Source organism: Panulirus ornatus, chromosome 68, assembly GCF_036320965.1.
Source record: "Panulirus ornatus isolate Po-2019 chromosome 68, ASM3632096v1, whole genome shotgun sequence".
In the NCBI taxonomy this organism is placed as follows: Eukaryota; Metazoa; Arthropoda; class Malacostraca; order Decapoda; family Palinuridae; genus Panulirus; species Panulirus ornatus.
In genome coordinates this window covers 12,424,370-12,445,085 of record NC_092291.1, presented here as the reverse complement: position 1 = coordinate 12,445,085, position 20,716 = coordinate 12,424,370, and the positions used below count along the sequence as shown (strand labels likewise).

Genomic DNA, 20,716 nt, shown 5'->3' with positions numbered 1-20,716 from the left:
TTTCCTTGTAACTTTTGTCGTCGTTGTTTGGGCGGGCAAATAATGTAGGGAGGGGGAATGTCTGCCGGAGATTGTGTAAGTAGTAATTTCAATATTTGAACGTAGTGAGTAACAAGTTTTCTTCTCTATTCTTAATCTTCTCCAGTAGTAATTTCTTTTGTAACAAGGCTTACACACACACACACACACACACACACACACACACACACACACACGAATATAGTGTATATGAACGCGCGCTTTCATGGAACTCGTAATACCCTCCAACAGGCGGGTTTCGAACCCGTCTACCACGGAGGGTATTATGATTTTCCCCGGGTACAATGACCTGAGACGTCATTCCCCCCAGAGATTTAGTGCACATCAGCAGGTCACACGCAGCACAAAACCGTGGGACGTTTTCTTTTCTTTGTTTTTTACCAAGTTTTTACTCTCTCTCTCTCTCTCTCTCTCTCTCTCTCTCTCTCTCTCTCTCTCTCTCTCTCTCTCTCTCTCTCTCTCTCTCCCGTCGTCATGATAATACGGATGATATCGCCGTCGTCGCATCGCCAGCCTTCCTGTCATTTCCTGTCCGCGCTGGCCTCCTCATCTTCTCGTCTGTCACGTCTCATCACCGCAGTCGCATCCTGTGGCCTCCAGATATCCCCCTCTCTCTCGTCCGACCGTCGGCAAGGCCATTTTTTGGCGACCGTGACCAACCGTCCTCCTGGACTTTGTGTGTCATGTCATGCTCTGTTCTCCCTTGGCTTCCTTCCTTCATCCATCGTCCTGGTGTTGTGTCATGTCATGCCCTGTTCTCCCTTGGCTTCCTTCATCCATCGTCCTGGTGTTGTGTGTCATGTCATGCCCTGTTCTCCCTTGGCTCCTTCCTTCATCCATCCATCGTCCTGGTGTTGTGTGTCATGTCATGCCTTGTTCTCCCTTGGCTTCCTTCATTCATCCATCACCTGGTGAGACTCTCTCTCTCATCGTCTGTTTCATTTCCCTCTTTAACGTGTCGAAGTTTTCCCCCACTTGGCTTAGCGTCACCCTGACATTTCCCATTTGACTCTCATCATCTGCTACGCTCTAGTCAATTCCTGTCGTTGTATATCTTGATGGACCTTGTCTCCCGTCCCTCGTTTGCCTCTTTTTTTACATCGATCCTATCCCCTCTGCTATGCAGAATTAAGTCATCATTAAAACGTTCATTCCAAGCTGTCGTGTTCATTCCAGGCTGTCGTTGTGTTTCATTTCAGGCTGTCGTGTTCATTCCAGGCTGTCGTACTGTGTTCGCACTAACTTGCGACCTTAATATTCTGTCGTAGAATTTAGGAAAAGATGACTTTTAATGGTCATCATTTTGTGAAAGACTTCGTCATGCTAGTGTGGAAGAGGGGGGGGAATGTTGAGCAAGGCAGTACTTCGGCCTTTGTCTTGAAGAACTGGGTGAGATCGGGGCCACTTGCCGCTTGAAGACGTCGCCAGGGTGTTGCCTCAAGGGCGGCTCTCTTGGGTGAGGTGTGAGGATCATGATATTATGATGTGCATCGCTCTCTTGCAATGGCTGAGTCAGGTGTGTGTGTGTGTGTGTGTGTGTGTGTGTGTGTGTGTGTGTGTGTGTGTGCGCCTGAGTGGGGGAGGCTTTTAGCTTGAAGTGTGTACGGCTAGTGACTGAAGTGTGTTAGGGGTCCTGCCTGAAGTGTGTGGAGCTCGGACCTGAAGTGTGTAGTGTGTGTCCCTGTACAGTGCAGGGCCTTGATCCTGAAGCGTGTGTCGCCCGGACCCATAGTATGTGGCGTAGTAGAGTTATCCATGCCTCTGAAGTGTGGGGCTGAAGTGTGTGTCATGGTCCTGAAACATGGTGGATGGTCCTGAAGTAAGTGCACGCACGCACGCACACACACACACACACACACACACACACACACACACACACACACACACACACACACACACACACATCTCGCAGCAACTGACGTTAGTATGCAACCTGGATATTAATCTACTATTCTACAATCTCGACCCTTCTCTCCCTTCCCCATACCTTCCCCATACCCTCCCGCCATCGTCGACTAAATATTACCGCCTGATTAACCGGCTTATCAGCATTGGGGGGGAACAAAGCGCCACCATCAGCTGGGAAAAAATGACTGCCTAAGAGGTAATTAAAGTTCCTTAATTGATAGCAAGTGCGATGGTTGGTGTTTGTTGGTGGTGGTGGTGGTGTTGATAGGTACGGGGGTTGAAAGTGGTGGTCATGGACTATCCATTGATCGCTAGCAGGTTGTTGGTGTAACATGTGTAAGGTGGCACCATTGTCTCACATCGACGTACAGGAGTAGAAGGTCTCCCAAGCCATCGTCATGTCCACGTAAGGTAAATGTGAGGTCTCAGAGCGACCTCCTGAACCATCGCAAGGTACACGTAAGGTAAGGCGGCAGTACAGTTGGTGTCGGTGAGCATCCGCGACCAGTTGGATTGTGGTGCTTGTGATGTCTGCTGCCACACCTCCCTTCCCCTGATCCTCCTCACCCTCTCACTGCCGCCCTCAGTTCTACAGCTTTGTTGTCGGGCATTATGTGCCAACCCATGCCTCCCAGGAGAGTCCAGCCCTCTCCAAACCTTAACAATTTACCCCTCAGAACCAATACTGAAACTGCTCCTTTGAGGTTTGAATATATATATATATATATATATATATATATATATATATATATATATATATATATATATATATATATATATATATACATAGAGAGAGAGAGTAACAGGAAAGCCCTCCGCTTCCGTCGTACCACACTAACTGGGCCTCTGTACCGCTGGGAGGTTATGGCGTGTATTAACATACCAGAGGCGTCAGCTGGTGGGAGGTCCAGGCCAGCTGACAGCGCCAGATGGCGACCCACAGGCTCCTGATCCGCAGACGGCACAAGAAATGCGCAGTATGACCCATCATCCTACACAGCCAGAACGAAGGTCGTGCCGGTCGTGCTGTTAGGTGATGGTACTCGGGACTGGCTGTGCACCAAGCGGTTCGGGACTGAGTGTGCTCCAAGCGGTTCGGGACTGAGTGTGCTCCAAGCGGTTCGGGACTAAGTGTGCTCAAGCGGTTCGGGACTGAGTGTGCTCCAAGCTGTTCGGTACTGATTATGCTCAAGCGGTTCGGGACTAAGTGTGCTCCAAGCGGCTCGGGACTGAGTGTGCTCCAAGTGGCTCGGGATTGAGTATGCTCAAGCGGTTGTTCGTTCGCTCCATGCGTCACGTTGTGGTACACCTGGGATCAATATTGTCACGGTCGGAGATTTTAAAGTATGGAAGACGATGAGGTGGCGTCCTCGTCAGAGAAGATACAGCGTGTACACCAGCAGGAATTCGTGCGATAACGGAAACCAGACACACACACACACACACACACACACACACACACACACAAACACACATGCAGGGTGTTGCAAATTTTAGATAATTTGAGAATCTGGAATTTCCCGTGACACTGCAAGCGACGACTCACTCTCCACGAGGCTGTATTTGCGCCAGACAGCGTCCCACCGTCCAGTATAAACAACGCTAAGGCCATACAACAACGTCAGTTGTAACAGCGTCCACCAGCATCTGTTGTAGCAGCGTCCACCACCATCTGTTTTGACAACGTCCACAACCATCTGTTGTGACAGCGTTGAGCAGCATCGCTTGTAACAACAACTTGCAGCATCAGTTGTAACAGCATCCTGATATTGTCACCGAAGCAGTAGCATGCTGCAAATTCATCATCTACTTTCACTACCACCATCATCCAGGTGTAGTATCATCCATTGGCGTGGTCATCCAGCAGTGGCAGGAGCAGCAGCTTCGAAATCCTCCTCCTCCTCCTCCTCCTCCTCCTTCTCCTCCCCCAGCAGTATCACCAGCACCCGCGAGATACAGCGCCCCAAGGAGCCTGGTAGGACAGCGGCAACAGCAGCAGCAGCAACAACAACAACAGCCTCCAGAAACAGCTGCAGCACTAGCTTGAAGAGCAACAGCGTGCAGCAGCAGCAGCAGCAGCAGCAGGAGGAAGAGCCAGGGAGGAGGGCGGGAGGGAGAGCGGGTGAGAGGTCCCGCAGTAGCAACACGTATCGACCCCATCTGGCTGTTGGCGGGGACCAGACACCCACACGGCCCTCGACCAACATATGATCAGTAATCTTCTCTTAAAAACATCTTATCTAATCCCCCAGTCAGAGCATAATGCTCTTCTTTTACTACGTAAAGTGGCAGTTTTGCTGTCAGATTTAAGTTAAATGTCTCCCTCCTCTTTTTTTTTTTTTTTTCCTTCTCTCTCCCCCACCAGCACAGATACGTAACTTACAAACATTGTTTCGTTGAAGATACAACCATCTGGCGGAAAGTTGGGGCAACAGACCCAACAACTTTTAGTAGGTCAGCATTAGTGGCTTAACTGTTCGCATTACGGTCAAAAACCATTAGGCTTCTATACCCCCCCACGTATATCACTTCCGATTGTTGTTTTTTTCCTGGGGTTAAATTTGTCAGCTCTTCTTTTTGAGAGCTTGATAACTCCGCCGTCGCTGTGATTTCAAGTAACTTCGTACTATCATGCCTTCGCTATCCATCAGATGCGCGACAGCTCGAGCCAGGTTATGGCCATGGTTTGTCCTCATGTAATTTCTCTTATGACCATCGTCACATCGCCGGTGATAGCTGTAAAAAATGCAATATATATATATATATATATATATATATATATATATATATATATATATATATATATATATAGAGAGAGAGAGAGAGAGAGAGAGAGAGAGAGAGAGAGAGAGAGAGAGAGAGAGAGATAAACACTGTATCGTGTTGCTGGTGGTAGCGTCTGCGGTAAAATGTCACAGTGCCCTCTTTTTTTTTTTTTTTTTTCACACATGTGGACAGACAAATGATAATGGTGTCGCTGAGCAGCTACTTGGGTATTTTTCTTGTAAAGAACAAAAGCTTATGTAATTCTCTCCTGCCGGGGATAAGACCTTTGTAGTGACGTCGCTGGCATCGTCTCTTAGCAGGGTGAACCACAGTCCTCCGGAAGTGTCGTGGACCAAGTGTCCCGCGGATATCATCTGCGTTGCGAGCGAAGTGGAGGATGACATGGGCGCACCACCAACCGAAATATCAGCCTTTTATTATAATGGAAACAGTCTACAGACTGCTCGGTATCCGACGTGATGAGAGAATACGTACCGGCACAGGTGCGTGCCTCGCGTGCTTGTGGGTTTGGATCTGGAATGTGTAAGATAAAAGATATATTCAGAGCCGGAGCTAAAGAATGGTAGGTCTGCAGACTGGGTGAGGGTGAAGACAGGAAAGAAGTGGTTCTGGTCTCATGCACGCATGTATATAAAGTGTGCCTGCCAATTTTTTTTTCTTTTCACCTTCCTCAGTGTGTTTGCCCCTAGGGTTATCTGCAAAAACAGTAAATAGATAAATGATTAATGATAACTGATTGAAGATAGACGGGAAAAATTATTGATGTGAAACATACGAGCGCTTGCTGTATGGCTTCTTGCTTTTCCTGACTTCCTATATGCAGATTTTTCTTTCGGTACTCGCTACCGCTACAACAGGTTGTTGTTGTTGTGGGTCGGGTTGTACAGAGCGGCTGGCTGCGCATACCACTGGTCCAAGGAGAAACCCTTTGGAACCCCGGCCTCGTCCGCTCCCGCACCGAATACGTCTGACAGTAAAGTTATTGACTGACGCTCCCGAGTGTCCTGAAGTCCAAGATAGGCCGTGTCCTTTATCTGTATTCCGTGGGTCCCTGGGCTCTGAATTGCCGTCGCCAAAATGGGAGCCGCCCTTGGAGGTCATCTACATGCAAGGAAGAACACGTGAATAACACGATGTAGGTCATCCGTTGAAATGTTTTTTCAGATTGATTTACGAAATGTCAGAATTTCTGTCTTCTCCTTTCGCCACACGTGTACGTAGTTCGTTTCGTAAGTTAGTCCTTAAGTAAGAGAGGTACGCGGCGGGAGCTCCAGCGTTTGTAGTTTATTACGTACGCGACGGGAGCTCCAGCGTTTGTAGTTTATTGTATACACATTGAAAGGAATTTCTGTCCTCTCTCTTAAATCATTTAATACTTGTGATAATAGCAGGATAACTGGAGGCTGTTGAACTTAACAGGAGTTCAATCAGCTCACATTTTACCCAGGCTAATGTTGCATTGTCTCTGGCGTCGCCTACGGGGAATGATTTTCATGATTTACTTGAATGTATTTACTGTAGCTGGTTTTCAGATGTGGGATGCTGCGCGTACTGTTTGATCGCAGAACAGGTGTGCGCATGTACGTCATACGGCGTAATTTTCCTATCTGGCAAATGTTGTTTATGAAACGTCAGATAGAGCTGCGATTTATGCTCTTTGATTTGCATATCTCGCACGCCCTCCCCAGTACAGAAACTCTGGCCCGTTTGTACGAGATCCAGCCGTGATGGGACAACCAGGCCACCCCGTCCCCCCTCATGGATTCCTTTGTACGTACGTGTTATCCCTCGACCTGTAGGGAGCAAGATAGCATAATGGCCCGAGATATCCCTCAACCTGTAGGGAGCAAGATAGGATGATGGTCCGAGATGTCCCTCAATCTCCTTCCCAAAAGCTGTGAGTGTTTCGGAGGTGCCGTAGTTATCTTTCGATGTGAGCAGATGTGCCATATGTGCTAGTCCTTCCCGCTTCAGTTGGGAGTACTGCTCGCATACCTGAGGTGCTTCCTCCTCCGCCTCTCTCGTAGCCAAAGGGGAATCGCCCTTTCTCTTGCTACCACGTCTCTCCAACCGTCTCTCTATCTGCCGTGATGTTACGTCTGTCACTCAGATGTGTAACGCTGGCCACAACTTGCATGAGACGTTTGCATGCGACTCGACCCATGTGATGTCCTGGGCCCCGTGGCGTAATTGTGACTGCTGCTTCCTTCGGTTTCTATGTGGGGACCGGCCACTCAAGGATGAACCATTATAATACCTTCTTTTCTGAAACAGGGAAGGTATGGAATTCTCTTCCGTCTTCCCGCTTTCTATGAGATAAAAGCAGAAGAGAGATCTTGGAGAGAGGGAAAGAAAGTGGGAGAAAGTAAGAGAATATAGAAAAGGATAGAAAAGAGAAATGAGAGAACACACCAAGGAGGAGAAAATGATAGACTTTGGAAGCAATTTGGGGTAAAAAAAAAAAGAAAGGGAAAGAAAATAGAAGCCGTAAAAGAGGGAAAGAGAAAAACAGAAAAGAAAATGGCGAGATGACACAATAAGCGAGGAAAATTCTTTAAAGAAAATGGGTTAAGAAAGGAGTAAGAGAAAAGGGAAGGAGAAACACAGATACAGACAAACATAAGACCACCCTCGGGCCGTTTGCCTGTGACCTTTAAGCTCTCATTTTCTGGGCTTAACATGAAAAGTCCATTATTTACCTTGTGCGACTCTTTACCCAATGTTCGGGAAGACCATAAAGTGCTCTGGCAAAATGAGAAATTTTCCCCCGTGTCATAATCCTACGTCAGGTTATAAAATGGTCTCGGTTTTGCCGCTCCCCCTTCTCTCTCTCTCTCTCTCTCTCTCTCTCTCTCTCTCTCTCTCTCTCTCTCTCTCTCTCTCTCTCTCTCTCTCTCTCTCTCTCTCTCTCTCTCTCCACACACACACACACACACACACACGCCTCGCATGACACGGCTTCTCTGTAAGGTTTATGCTCGCATTTGAATTGTATTTCCTTCCCGCTTTTGGCTTATTGGGCTTTGCGGGGGGACTACACACGTATTTAAGAATTAATACTCCTAATATTAACAGCGTATTAGTGCGGCTCCCCCATCTTTCCGTCTCTCTCTCTCTCTCTCTCTCTCTCTCTCTCTCTCTCTCTCTCTCTCTCTCTCTCTCTATCTATCTATCTATCTATCTATCTATCTATCTATCTATCTATCTATCTATCTATCTTTCTATCTATCTGTCTGTCTATCTATCTATCTATCTAACTGTCTCTGTCTATCTATCTATCTTCTTTTACAGAAGTCGCTGAAGCCATGGAGAGGCGAAGTGTTACCGATGCTAGAGTGAATATTGGTTTATTAGACTGTAGCTGATGCTGCTGCTGTGTGTGTGTGTGTGTGTGTGTGTGTGTGTGTCTTTTTTTTTTGTTTGCTCACTCGTCAGTCACCGATTATTTGTGATTGCTTTGGACGAAGAGATAAACCAGTCAGGGGTGATACTGCTGGTGGGTGAGGGAGATAAACCACACGTCCTCATGTTCAGTAAAGAGTGTGGTCTTAGGGTAGGCGGAAGGTGAGCTCGGATATCGGAGTAGGTAATCCTGCTTAACTCAAGATATTCCCTCCAGAATGATGAAAGTCGAGTCAAGCTTGTTTGTCGACATGTGGAGTCACGCTTCAGTAAGGGTCAGCCTTCCCTAACTCGTCTTGACGGTCACACCGCCCCTGCAGCAGGCCATGATGCCTCTGTCCTGTAGCAGGTCATGATGCCTCTGTCCTGTAGCAGGTCATGATGCCTCTGTCCTTTAGCAGGTCATGATGCCTCTTCTGTAGCAGGTTATGATGTGTGTCCTGCTGCAGGCCATGATGCCTCTCCTGCAGCAGGTCATGATGCCTCTCCTGCAGCAGGTCATGATGCCTCTCCTGCAGTAGGTCATGATGCCTCTCCTGCAGCAGGTCATGATGCCTCTCCTGCAGCAGGTCATGATGCTTCTCCTGCAGCAGAGAGAGAGAGAGAGAGAGATCCCGCAGGTGCTGGCTGTAACGTCGCTCTGACGCAGGCCATCACGTTGTTCAGGCGGTAGGCCAGGATGTCGCTACCATAACATAGCTCAGGAGGCTCGCCAGGCGGAGGTCTGTCCGGCCCAGCGGCGGCCAGCAATGGCGTTAGGTCATTCGTAGGTCATGTCGTTCTCCCGGCCTCTACCAAGTAATCTTTCCCACCTGACGGCCGACGCTGGCCCTTCCCCTGACACTAATTCTCGCCTAATTGCCGAGTCGAGACAGTATTCGGCCTTTCGAGGAGAACGCCGAGCCAGAGCACCGATTGCGGGAGGGCCAGGCGAGACGAAGGTTAATTTATTTGGACGATTTTTTTTTTTTCCTCTCTATCCCGTTTCTAAAATCCTCATTTAAAATTTGCAGGCGTTTTAAGAACTGTTGCCAAATTAAGAACAGATCCTCTTGCTTGCAGACGTAGATAACTGAGATCTAATTTGATTCAGTGAGGTAGTTTCTCTGGAGTGACTGGTTCCAATTTCGACACTTGGCAGTTGTAAGCTGGACTTCTTTTTTTCTTTCCTCCTGACGCAGCGCGAATTCTATCGCTCGACGTTACCCCCTTGAGGACTCGATGAAGCTTTACCCCCTCGCCATCCACTCCTGCTGCTGTCCTGGTGCTCGAGTCTGATATCGAAGTCGCCTGTAAGAAGGAGGCGGCTCCGGTTATTGGATGAAGGCGCTTACTTGGGAGCGAGCCCTTCAGCAGACAACCTGATGGGGTTCAGTAAGGGCACAAGGCTACCTCGAGACGTGAGCCAGGTGCCGGAAGACAAGGTCTAGGAGGACCTGCATTTCCCCTCCTCATTTCCAAAGGCGGTACGAAAAGACAAACACAGATCCACCGTTGAGAAATGACTTAAAAGAATGAGACACGAGTCAAGAAAACGAGAGGAGACGCTCTGGGAGACTACGAGACGAGGAGACGCTCTGAGAGATGATGAGACACCGTAAGAGACGAGGAGACGCTCTAAGAGACGAGGAGACGCTCTGAGAGACGAGGAGACACCGTAAGAGACGAGGAGACGCTCTGAGAGACGAGGAGACACCGTAAGAGACAAGGAGACGCTTTAAGAGACGGTAGGGACGCCCTGAGAGATGACGAGCCGCTCTGAGAGACGACGAGACCAGCAGGAGGTGTAACGAAGATTTATACCTTCTTATGAAATATCCGGATTTCTTTATTTAATCATAACCCAATTAAAAACTTCAGCATCACAGCCTCCCTCAGCCTCCCAAATCTTTGAGAATGTATAATGTTATTAAAGTAGCAGCTTTTTTTTTTTTTTTTCGAGGGGGGAATGTGTGAGGAAAGGTTCTTTTATTTATGATTATGAGATTAAAACAAAAGGGATGCTCAGGTGGTTATTCATCCCAGGTTCAGAAAGTATGTTCATGGATGTGATATTGTTTTGGCTTAATTCGATTAATGTTCTTCTTACCGATTGATAAGACGTGGAGTTGGAGATACAATTGTAGGTGAGAGAGAAAAAAAGAAATAGGTCCTGTATAGTTCCTTCTACAAAGTCATAATCGTTTGCAAAAGACAAAAATGTTTTTAGGTGAAAAAAAATGAAACATAATACAGGTCACATTTGCTTTCGAGAAGACTTCATAAGACATGATTTGCGAACTGTTCCTGTCCTCATTTCCTTGACTGCAGCTCTCTCCAACGAGCCGACCCTCCTACCCCCCCTCACACGCACACCCACCTGCTCAAAAGGCAAATTGAATCTTCCTCCATTTTGTCAAAATCAAATTTTTACGTTCCTTTACTCTCTAGGAGCAAGTGAGCGTTGGAGTTGATATCGAAAGTTTATGAGAATATTTAAATGCCTGTGAATTATGAACTTTTATAATTTCTAGATTTTTCTTTTCTTTTATTTTTTTTTTTTTCCTTTTTACTCATTTGCATGTCAAAAAGTAAGGTCTGTGATGCGAGTAATTAGAAGAGGACATTTTCTGTCGGAGGAGTTACCATATATGCGCCTAATCTCGGCTTATATTTCCTTTGGATTATTGCGAGACTTTAATCCACAGCAACGCTTGATGTGTTTGATTACTTCGTAGTTCCTCAGTGACATCTTTCACGTCGAAAACTTTTTCAACTTGACACTGCGGGTGGAGTGGGGGGTGGGGTTGGCTTGGGATATTTTTTTGTTCCCCAAACGTATAACTTTATTCACGCCAGGCATCAATATGTGACACGGTATTTGGATGTACAGATCCGGATCCGGCAGAATGACTTTCGTCTCGTCCTATAAACACACCATTTGTTTCTTGTCTCGTGCCTTCTGAAGCTGAAAGACAAGAGTGGTTGTTTGATTTTATTCAGTAATTTGCTTTCATCTATCTGGTTTTTATCGTCTTTTGTTATAAGACCTTCCTTTGTCAAGCTTTATAAGAATATATATATATATATATATATATATATATATATATATATATATATATATATATATATATATATATATATATATATATCGTTGAGAAATACTCAGATACCCCTCACTAGCGTGGGGCTTGGCGGCGTGTTATCACACATCATCATGTCTTTCATTATCAGATGGATAGTTTGTCATTAACGATAAAGATGATAATAGCTTAATAATAGTCGCTACCAGTGACCAGATCTTGGAACTGATGTGTCGTGTGTGTTTGTGTCTCCCACAGCTCGGCTTGCGACGACTACCGGGAGTCTCCGTGCCGGTTCACCCCGAGCTCCGGCAATGACGGCGTGACGTCCTCCCTCATGTACCTGCACCTCCTTCCTCACGTGACCCAGTTCTGCGACGCCTCCACCCACCAGGCCGCCCCGCCCACCAAGCACAACGCCCTCTGCGCCCACCAGTCCGTCTGGCAGGTCATCCAGCAGCACCAGGACTTCGCTAATGACAGGTACGTCAAAGGAGGAGGAGCAGGTAGTATATCGTAACGAATGGTTGACGCGTTGGTCCTTTGGAGACAGTTTATAGCAGTGCCGGTGGTTCGACTTAAGACAGTTTATAGTAGCAGGGGTTCAATAGTAGACAGTTTATAGTGACATAAGACCTTGTATAGTAACGTTGGTTCAAGTTTGGATGGTTTATAGGAGAGTGGTTCAACATTAAGCAGTTTATAGTTGCGGTGGCTCAACATATGACAGTTTATAATAGGGCGGTTCAACATTAGACAGTTCATGGTCACGGTGGCTTAAGATGGGACTTTTTTAAAGCCGCAGCGGTTCGACGTACAACAGTTTACAGTCGCTGTGATTCAACATGAATGTGTGAACCAATAGTATAGAATTGATCATACATTCATACAGTATTGCACCAGCGAGAAATATATCAATGTAATTTTAAAGAAATACATATATATAGGAATTACATTTCCATGGTAGAAGGTGTGTATACAGGTGAGACTTTCATCCGCAGCATTAGGAAGGATAGTGTCGGGCGGTACAGTGCCTGTACCCAGAAGAATTTCATGTCCCGCCGTGAATTATTGCGAGGTAGAACGCAGAATTCGTCCCAGCAGTGTACTTCACATTTACCCCCCACTGGCCCCTCCCTCACACTGTGCATCTCCATTAACCCACCATCAAAGGAATGCGCGGTGAATGGCGAATCCGTCGCCACCAACTTTTTGCCGCGAGTGTGTCCAGGTTACTCCAGTGAGGTTGTGGGAGAAAAAAATGTCACCGGCAAGGGAAAAATACACTTAATCTCCACCGTCATCGCAGAATGAGCTTTCGATCATGGGAATGGTGGAGCATTTCTGGATGGATGTATATATATATATATATATATATATATATATATATATATATATATATATATATATGTGTGTGTGTGTGTGTGTTTGAGGTTGCTGGGCGGGCATTTAATTTGATTGCAAAATCTAATCCGACTTGTGAAAAGGCACGAAGGAATATTCTCCGTCAGTTTTGTCTACAAGATATCTGAGAATTCGGACGCACGTTGAGTCGACTCGTGTGTGTGTACTGACAACGTAAGGTATACCGTTGTCGGATTACGCCAAACTGGTCTTATAAGTCACTGAGGGTCGGTTGTGCGAGTGCATCGTCCTCGGCTGGGAATGTGAGGGAGCAAGTGTAGGTTGTGTGTGATGATGGCGAAGCCTCGATCATCAGGACGATACCATTATCGGAATTAAGAGAACACTGAACCGAACAAGGGTTGAAGCGAGTGTGTACACCCCCGGGTACAGCTGGAGTAAGAAATATCAAAGACTTTCACATTACCCTAATCAGTCATGTGATATTTTTGTACGCCCCGGTAATACACATAATGGAGACTTTGTGGTAGTGGTCAGTTCGCAGTAATGGACACGTATGTACGCTCCACACAACCCTTACTTATATTGACCGACCGTCCCGCTCACATCTCGAGTTTTTGGGGAGGAAGGAAATCTGATGACATACCCACGATTAACGAGGAGATTCATCCTCGTTTCAGATGATGTATTGAACCCATTAGCATACGGTGCGTGATTAAGTTTCCCCCGGGATGTCGAACCTAACGGTAAAGCACTAGGGTAGTAAGAATGATTACGATCACGCTCAGGTGATGGTAGTCGTCTCGAATGCTATTATCATGCTCTTTGTTGGTTCACGTACGGATTGGATTCGATAATGGGTGAGGCGGTCTCCAAATACAAGCCACTGTGGTCTAGACTATGTATGTGTATGAAGGGACCATATGAATGCAATATTAAGAGTTTTCCCCTCACGTATCATATATATTTATTATTTTTTTTCATACTATTCGCCATCTCCCGTGTAATGATGTGATTATTACACGCAAGTGCACTTGGGAACTTATCGTGTTTCATTTTCCCCGTGGACTCATGGGAATATACTTGATCACGCGCCAGATTGTCATCCTTTCCAATATATATATATATATATATATATATATATATATATATATATATATATATATATATATATATATATATATATACATATCGTAACGAAAATGATACTCCATTAACACCAACAAATATTTTCCTAATCTGGATTTATGAATATTTTTATATTGCGTGGCTATTCACAAAACATGTCAGAGGATTAGAAATTTATGGTTACCGCGTGAATAAGAGATTTATATTCAGCAAACGACCGCCTGATACTGGCGATCCTGCAGGCCAACGGGGCATAACCTTCTCAAACAGCAAGTACTGTATATCGACACACGGATTCTTGTCATGGTTAAAGCAGACGGTCCGGTTCTGCTGCTGAATGTGTCCTAAAGTGACCCAGTCAGGTCGCTCACATAGTGGCGGTTGTGGTTGAGTGTATATATATATATATATATATATATATATATATATATATATATATATATATATATATATATATATATATATAACCATTTATTCATACCCCTTCGCCATTTCGCGCCTCAGGAAATCAGCGTCAGAAACAGATGACGGAGCCCTCCAAATTCGCTTGGCCCTCCCTTCTTCTGTTTCTCTCTTGGATGGTAATGATAAAGGGAGGGGAAGCCTTTCCTGCCTTCCCTCCCCTCTTCCCTCCCCTCTTAGTCTCCTTCTTCGACACGCAGGAGATACGTGGGTGGTATTTTTTTCTCCTAAACCTCAAGAATATTTTCTTTTTGATGTACGGAGTTTCCGCATCCTTGCTTAGGATGGTGTTCCAGAAGATTTCACGGCCAGATATGAAATATCACACTGTCATGGTTGCCGATTGGTAATTAAACCGTGTTGATCTATGTCCGAGTGAAGTGAAAATTACTCTGCTAAATGACATACTGTGTAAAAGTTCGACACTACTTAGGATACTAGTAATAAACCAGCAGGTATAGCATAGAGAAAACTAGTCTTAGGCAAGCATCATTTTACCCTGAGGATTTACAAACTGGTGTATGATGAAAATGTTCCGTGTTCCGGCTATGTGGGGGACAGAGGTGTTATGGTCTGACCTCTGTGTAACAAATGATGCGTTCTTCTTCCCTGACGTGAAATTAGGTTTCCTATTGTTTTATTCTACGAAATGACAAAGGGCTTCTCCGGGCCAGAGGTAGGGAGAAGCGGTGATCACACACCACAGTCTCATGAGAATCTATTTTTCTCTTGTAGACTGGCAAGTTGTTAGTATGGATAGAGACAGGTGGACTTCACCAAGGGAGAATAAATAGTTTACTGTTTTATTTATATAACTGTTTAACTACTGTAACTCACGTGATGACATGCAGTGTACAGTACAGAGTACTAATGTTACTCGTTGTGTGACGTAGTGTACAGTCGAGAGTACTAATGTTACTCTTTGTGTGACGTAGTGTACAGAACAGAGTATTAATGTTGATGTTTGTGTGTCATGTTGTGTGCAGTTCAGAGTACTAATGTTACTGTTTGTGTGACATGTGGTGTACAGTACAGAGTACTAATACTACCGCTTGTATCACATGTAGTGTACAGAACAGAGCATTAATGTTGATGTTTGTGTGTCATGTTGTGTACAGCGCAGAGTACTAATGTTACTTCTTGTTACGTGGCAGCAACCCAGCTGGCGAGGCGACGCGTGATGTCACCCCCAGGTTCACTTATGTCCGACCTGCCCCACCTCGCTACGTCATCGTCGTCGAGGACAGCACCGTCATGAACGTCCAGGTGAGACACACGCACACACACACACACACACACACACACACACACACTTATTTACTCGTAAGCATATGTATGTATGCAGAGAACGTACCCACATGTCGGAAGATATGACAAAAAATCGTGTACAGGAAAATGAAACAAAGGTAAACGTTCCCCAGCTAAACCCCCAGCCAGCGTGTCATCAGACCCTCCCTCCCTCCCTCATGCTGCAACCTTCCCTCTCCCTCTCATGCACACGATTCCCTCCATCTCAGCCACACCCTTTAACCCCACACCCACGCATCTCGTACCATCACACATCATTCTTATATCAACTGACTTATACTTTTCTCTTGTGTCTCCCTGATGATGTGATTATTACACGAAAGTGCACTTGGGAACTTATCGTGTTTCATTTTCCCCGCGGACTCGGGAATATCTTGATCAAGCGCAAAATTGTGATCCTTTCCACTATATATATATATATATATATATATATATATATATATATATATATATATATATATATGTAATGTGTGTGTGTGTAATTCTTGTTTAACCTTTTCGGTGTTGTTGGACGCCAGTCTATTGTTACGCTGCAGGCTGCAGTGAACTTCAGTCTAGAAACTTAATTTCCCGCCGTAATCGTAATACCCTCCCCTCCTCACACCACCTTCCCTATCCCAGCACCCACCACCCTCCCACACCATCTGTGTACGCCTCATTTCTTCGGTTAAGACCGCCAATTATAAGATATTGCAGGAAGTCCAGCCAATACAGAGGCAGTTTAAGGTCCACTCAACCCCATTAGGAGGTTCTGAACTCTCTACTGGAGGAGCCTGGGAACACCAGAAGGCTCGGTACTCAGCTGGAGGAGCCTGGGTACACTAGGAGCCTCGATTCTCGCTACTGGAGGAGTTTGAGAACGCCAGAAGGCTCGGTACTCGAACTGGAGGAGCCTGGGAGCACTAGGAGGCTCCATACTCTCTACTGGAGGAACTTGGGAACACCAGGAGGCTCAGTACTCTACTAGAGGAGCCTTGGAACACTAGGAGGCTCAGTACTCGACTAGAGGAGCCTGGGAACTCTAGGAGGCTCTAAACTCTCTTTTGGAGGAGCCTGGGAACAGTAGGAGGCTCCATGCTTGTTGGTGGAGGAGCTTAGGAACGCTTCTGTAGTCACGACAGCCTTCTAACTTGTTGAGCCAAACGCTGTGTGCCTTAGCGAGAAGAGGAGAGCGTGAGTATAACCCACCTGCGGGAGGGATATCCAGTGACGGAACACCCTTAGGTTCACCCACGTACATAGCACTTGCGCCATCCACGTCGGTATGACTTGCATCACTAGAAAATCACATTAAGCAGTGGAACCCTGGAGAGGTCATAGGCGCTAACTATCCTCCTTGATCACAGTATTGATGAATGTTATCCTCCGGTAGGTTTGGACGGGCGCCTCGGTGTTACTGTTGGACTCGAACGGAAGGAATGTGCAAAATTTCAACCCACAGCAGTTGTGGGTTTATTTGTCCGTTTGATTAATGTAGCTTACCATATTACATGACGGAGGGAGGGAGTAAAGTGGCGTAGACATTCCACACACACAACACACACACACACACACACACACACACACACACACACACACACACACACACTAATTGAACAGAATTTGGCTTTTTTCTAAGATAATGGATTATAAGTATTTGATATGGAAGAGAGCCGGATTATTTGTATGTTACGGGAAGTAATGTAATAGGAGTTCGTCCCTTGAATTCCCGAGAATCTGGTAGAAGTAGACCATTTATGAAAAGCGAGGAAGGCCACTGTAAGAGGCAGGTGGCTGGAGATACGCAGTGAGATGTGAGAGAGGCAGTAGGTGGAGGCAGCCAGTGGGATGTGAGTGAGGCAGGTGGGTGAAGGCACACAGTTGAGTGTGTGAGAGGCAGGTGGGTGGAGGCAAACAGGTAAGTGTGAGGCAGCCAGGTGGGTGTGTGTGAGAGGCAGTTGGGTGGAGGCAGCCAGGTGGGTATGTAAGAGGCAGGTGGGTGGAGACCTGGGCCGGGTGTTAAGGTTTTACGAGCACTTCCCGGCCATGGTGAGAGGAAATGTATGCGGGAGTGTGCCACGCGGAGTGTCGCCAGCAGTCGTAACCCGCTCCGTCTTCACTCACTTTCACACCTGCACCGCCCGCCGCGCCTTATGCTCACATGCATGCACTTCTTCCCCCCCCTTGCACTCACACACGTGCACTTATACACCTGCACCGCCAGCCGCGCTTTGCACACACACACACACACACACACACACACACACACACACACACACACACACACACACACACACACACACACACACACACCCGCCGCACCTTGCGCTCACACTTTTGGTCTGTCTACCACACCGTACACTCACGTTTGAACTCCGTGCCACACATTGTGCTCACCTGGGATCACACCTGCGCTCTCCCTCATGCATCTTGCAGTCACGCTGTTTCTCTTAAACATGAACTTTCTCAACAGCAGGCTGCACTCCCACACTCCCATTGGGAAGGATCGCACCTCCGCCTGGCGGCCACTGCTGTGGTGTCTCTCTCCGAGGGATAGATCGCTAATAAAACCTTAAACTTTACACCCACCCGTCTGCTGTAAGCTGGGGGAATGCGCGTGTGTGTGTGTGTGTGTGTGACATGGTATACATGCATGGTTAGGAGTTGGGGCAACACGAGTGTAAAACTCCCTCTCTCTCCCCCCCCTTGACACTCAGTAATATTTACGCATACATTCCACCCCTCTTCTTCTTATCCCCTTGGGCACGACGTTGCGATCCCTGGATGTGGTGACACGACCCTTATGGATGAGGTCAGAGACCTGGCCATCATACGTCAGGGTCGCGCCATAGTGCTCAAGGTTTTATTCCACCTTGATCTTGACATACAATGACTTCAGTGAATCCTTTTAACACGAACGGTCACTAACCTTCCCTTTATCTTACGAACTCTGGTAAGAAAGCATTCTTAATTGGTTCATTAGATTGATTTTTCTCCCTTTACCTTTTCCACTTTTTAGGCTCATTAATGCACTTGTCAGTTCCTATAGACTTTCTCCCTCTCCGTTATATACCCATTCCTCCATCCACCCGGCCCCCAGTTCGTCTCGTATATCATCGACCTCGATCGCCTCTGGAAAGTATACATTCCATCACAATAAACTCAGGTGTCAGGAGGTGAGTATTGATGAAGCGGTCGTTATCTGCATGACTCTCTCCTTCCAGTGGCTCAGGCTCCCTCTTTCCCCTTCCATTTGCCTTTCTTGTCCTCTTCCACCGTGCCTTCCTCGTCCCCTACCTTCGAACCCTGGCCAACCCATCACCAGCGATTATGCCTGCATTTTCAAACATGGTTCTTCGTCTTCCCTCTTCCCCTGATTCCAATTTCTTCTCATTTCCTCTTCCCAATCCCTACTCCTTTACCCATTATCCCTCGTTAGTACTTCATATCTTCCACTCTCACACTCCCTACAACTCTTCCTCTCCCTACAGAAAAAAATAGGCAAGAAACATCCTGAAACCTAGATTGTTCTCTGAAGTTTTTTTTATCGAAATATTTTGAAGATGCCTTAAGAATGGGATCAGAAGCTTATGAAGAATTACGAGTAAAATAGTTCGTCTGAAAGTTCCGTGTATAAAGATGTTGTTGTCATCTGGAGACGACGACCATTGTGATGATAAGAGCAGACGAGGCCTTCGTGTAGGGGGTGGAGGTCGGGGTGATCCCTCACTCTCCAAGAGAATCTAAACTGGATTTTTTTTTTTCTTCGGGGAGGGTGGGGGGAATATTTGGAATTAGTCATGAAATCCATGTAGGGACCGTCTTTTCCTGCAACCTGTCACTACCCACACAGTTTCACGACAGTGTCGTGTGTGTAATGAAAACGTTTATCCGGGTCGGTAGTAAGAGTTTCCTTAACAGAATACGAACAAGTCTCGTGATTCGTCCTCCTCCCGCGGAGTGAGATGCGCGTTCCGTCCCGCGTCTTGCCACACATGGACAGTCGACGGATAGGAACACAAACCACGCGTCGTTGATGTAACGTCACCCACACATCCCGCACCCAGAAACAGCTGTCTGCTTGACCAGGAAGGTTGTATGTTCCTCGAGGATATTTTCACTCCCGCATGATTACGTATGTTTGTATATTACCGTGTAAGGATCTTGCATGTGGCCGTCGCCATCCCTGACACACACACTGGTCATAAATTACACGACTCCCAGTGTGGACGCGTCCAGCTGCTGCCTCCACTCGTGCCTCCAGCATTATCCACACTGGTAATGCAGCGGGAGTCACCACCACGATTCACACGGACGACAGAGATTTATGAGAGGAAAAGTAGAAAAAAAAGAAATGTAATTTTGGCATTTTGTCTTCGTAACGTATATTTATCATTCCGGCTCCTCCGGTCTCTCCTCGATTTATCGTCTGCTCTCACAGAAATGTTCGTTTCTTCATTCGTCCGCGAACAGTCGTCCGGATGCAGTTGGTCCGCTGACTTCTAAAGCCTTGCACACGAATTCGAATTATCTAGAGGACGTAATTCCGGATTTTATTGAAGTTGCAGAACGGACCGCAGAGTCGAGGTCGGATATTACGGTTTTGATCCATCTTTGTAAGACGAGGACAGTAATCATTATGCCTCGGAACAAGGTACGAGGGAAGATCTAAAACCGATATATAATCCTCGAGGTTGAGTCTTCCTTGGGACCGAACTTCGTTCGGCTTGCACCAGACACGTGCGTTAACTCGAGATCAGTGACAGTAAAAAATTGTGGGCCTGTTTTCTCCTTCCTTTCATTGTCCTCTGCTTACTCCACCTGTCTCACGGTGGATCACACTACAGCAGCAACAGCAGCAGCACTGCACTACTACCCACACTACCATAACGAGTCATCCAGACACGTTGTACACCACCACTACTATCCCTCCCACCTCACTACATTACCTCCATCTTGGCCCCGAACACTTCGCTGTCACTGTCTCCCCCGCCACACAAAAAAACCATCCCCAACACCATCACTTCCGCAAGGGCGCTCTTCCACACAGCGGTTACCACCATCACCATTTCCTTCAAAGTACTTCACCAACAGCCTCTCCCTCAATGTACGACATCGTTATTACCATCACAACGCTACACGAGTCTCTCTCACCACCACTACCAACTATTTTCCCTCCAAAAGCTGCAGTACCACCATCATCTTACCTCTTCACTGTATGCAACGACTGTTTGACCACTACATTGCACCACCACCACCATTCTTACTGCCTCCCT

The 20,716-nt window shown here is 46.6% G+C and overlaps 1 protein-coding gene across 1 annotated transcript in view; it reads left to right on the top strand.

The window, feature by feature from the left end:
- The window catches only part of LOC139747265 (calcium-activated chloride channel regulator 1-like), a 319,531-nt gene that overhangs the window by 170,128 nt on the left and 128,687 nt on the right, over positions 1–20,716 (top strand). The window contains 2 exon segments of the mRNA XM_071659359.1: positions 11,457–11,681; positions 15,308–15,419. Coding sequence (XP_071515460.1) covers positions 11,457–11,681; positions 15,308–15,419 — 337 coding nt within the window.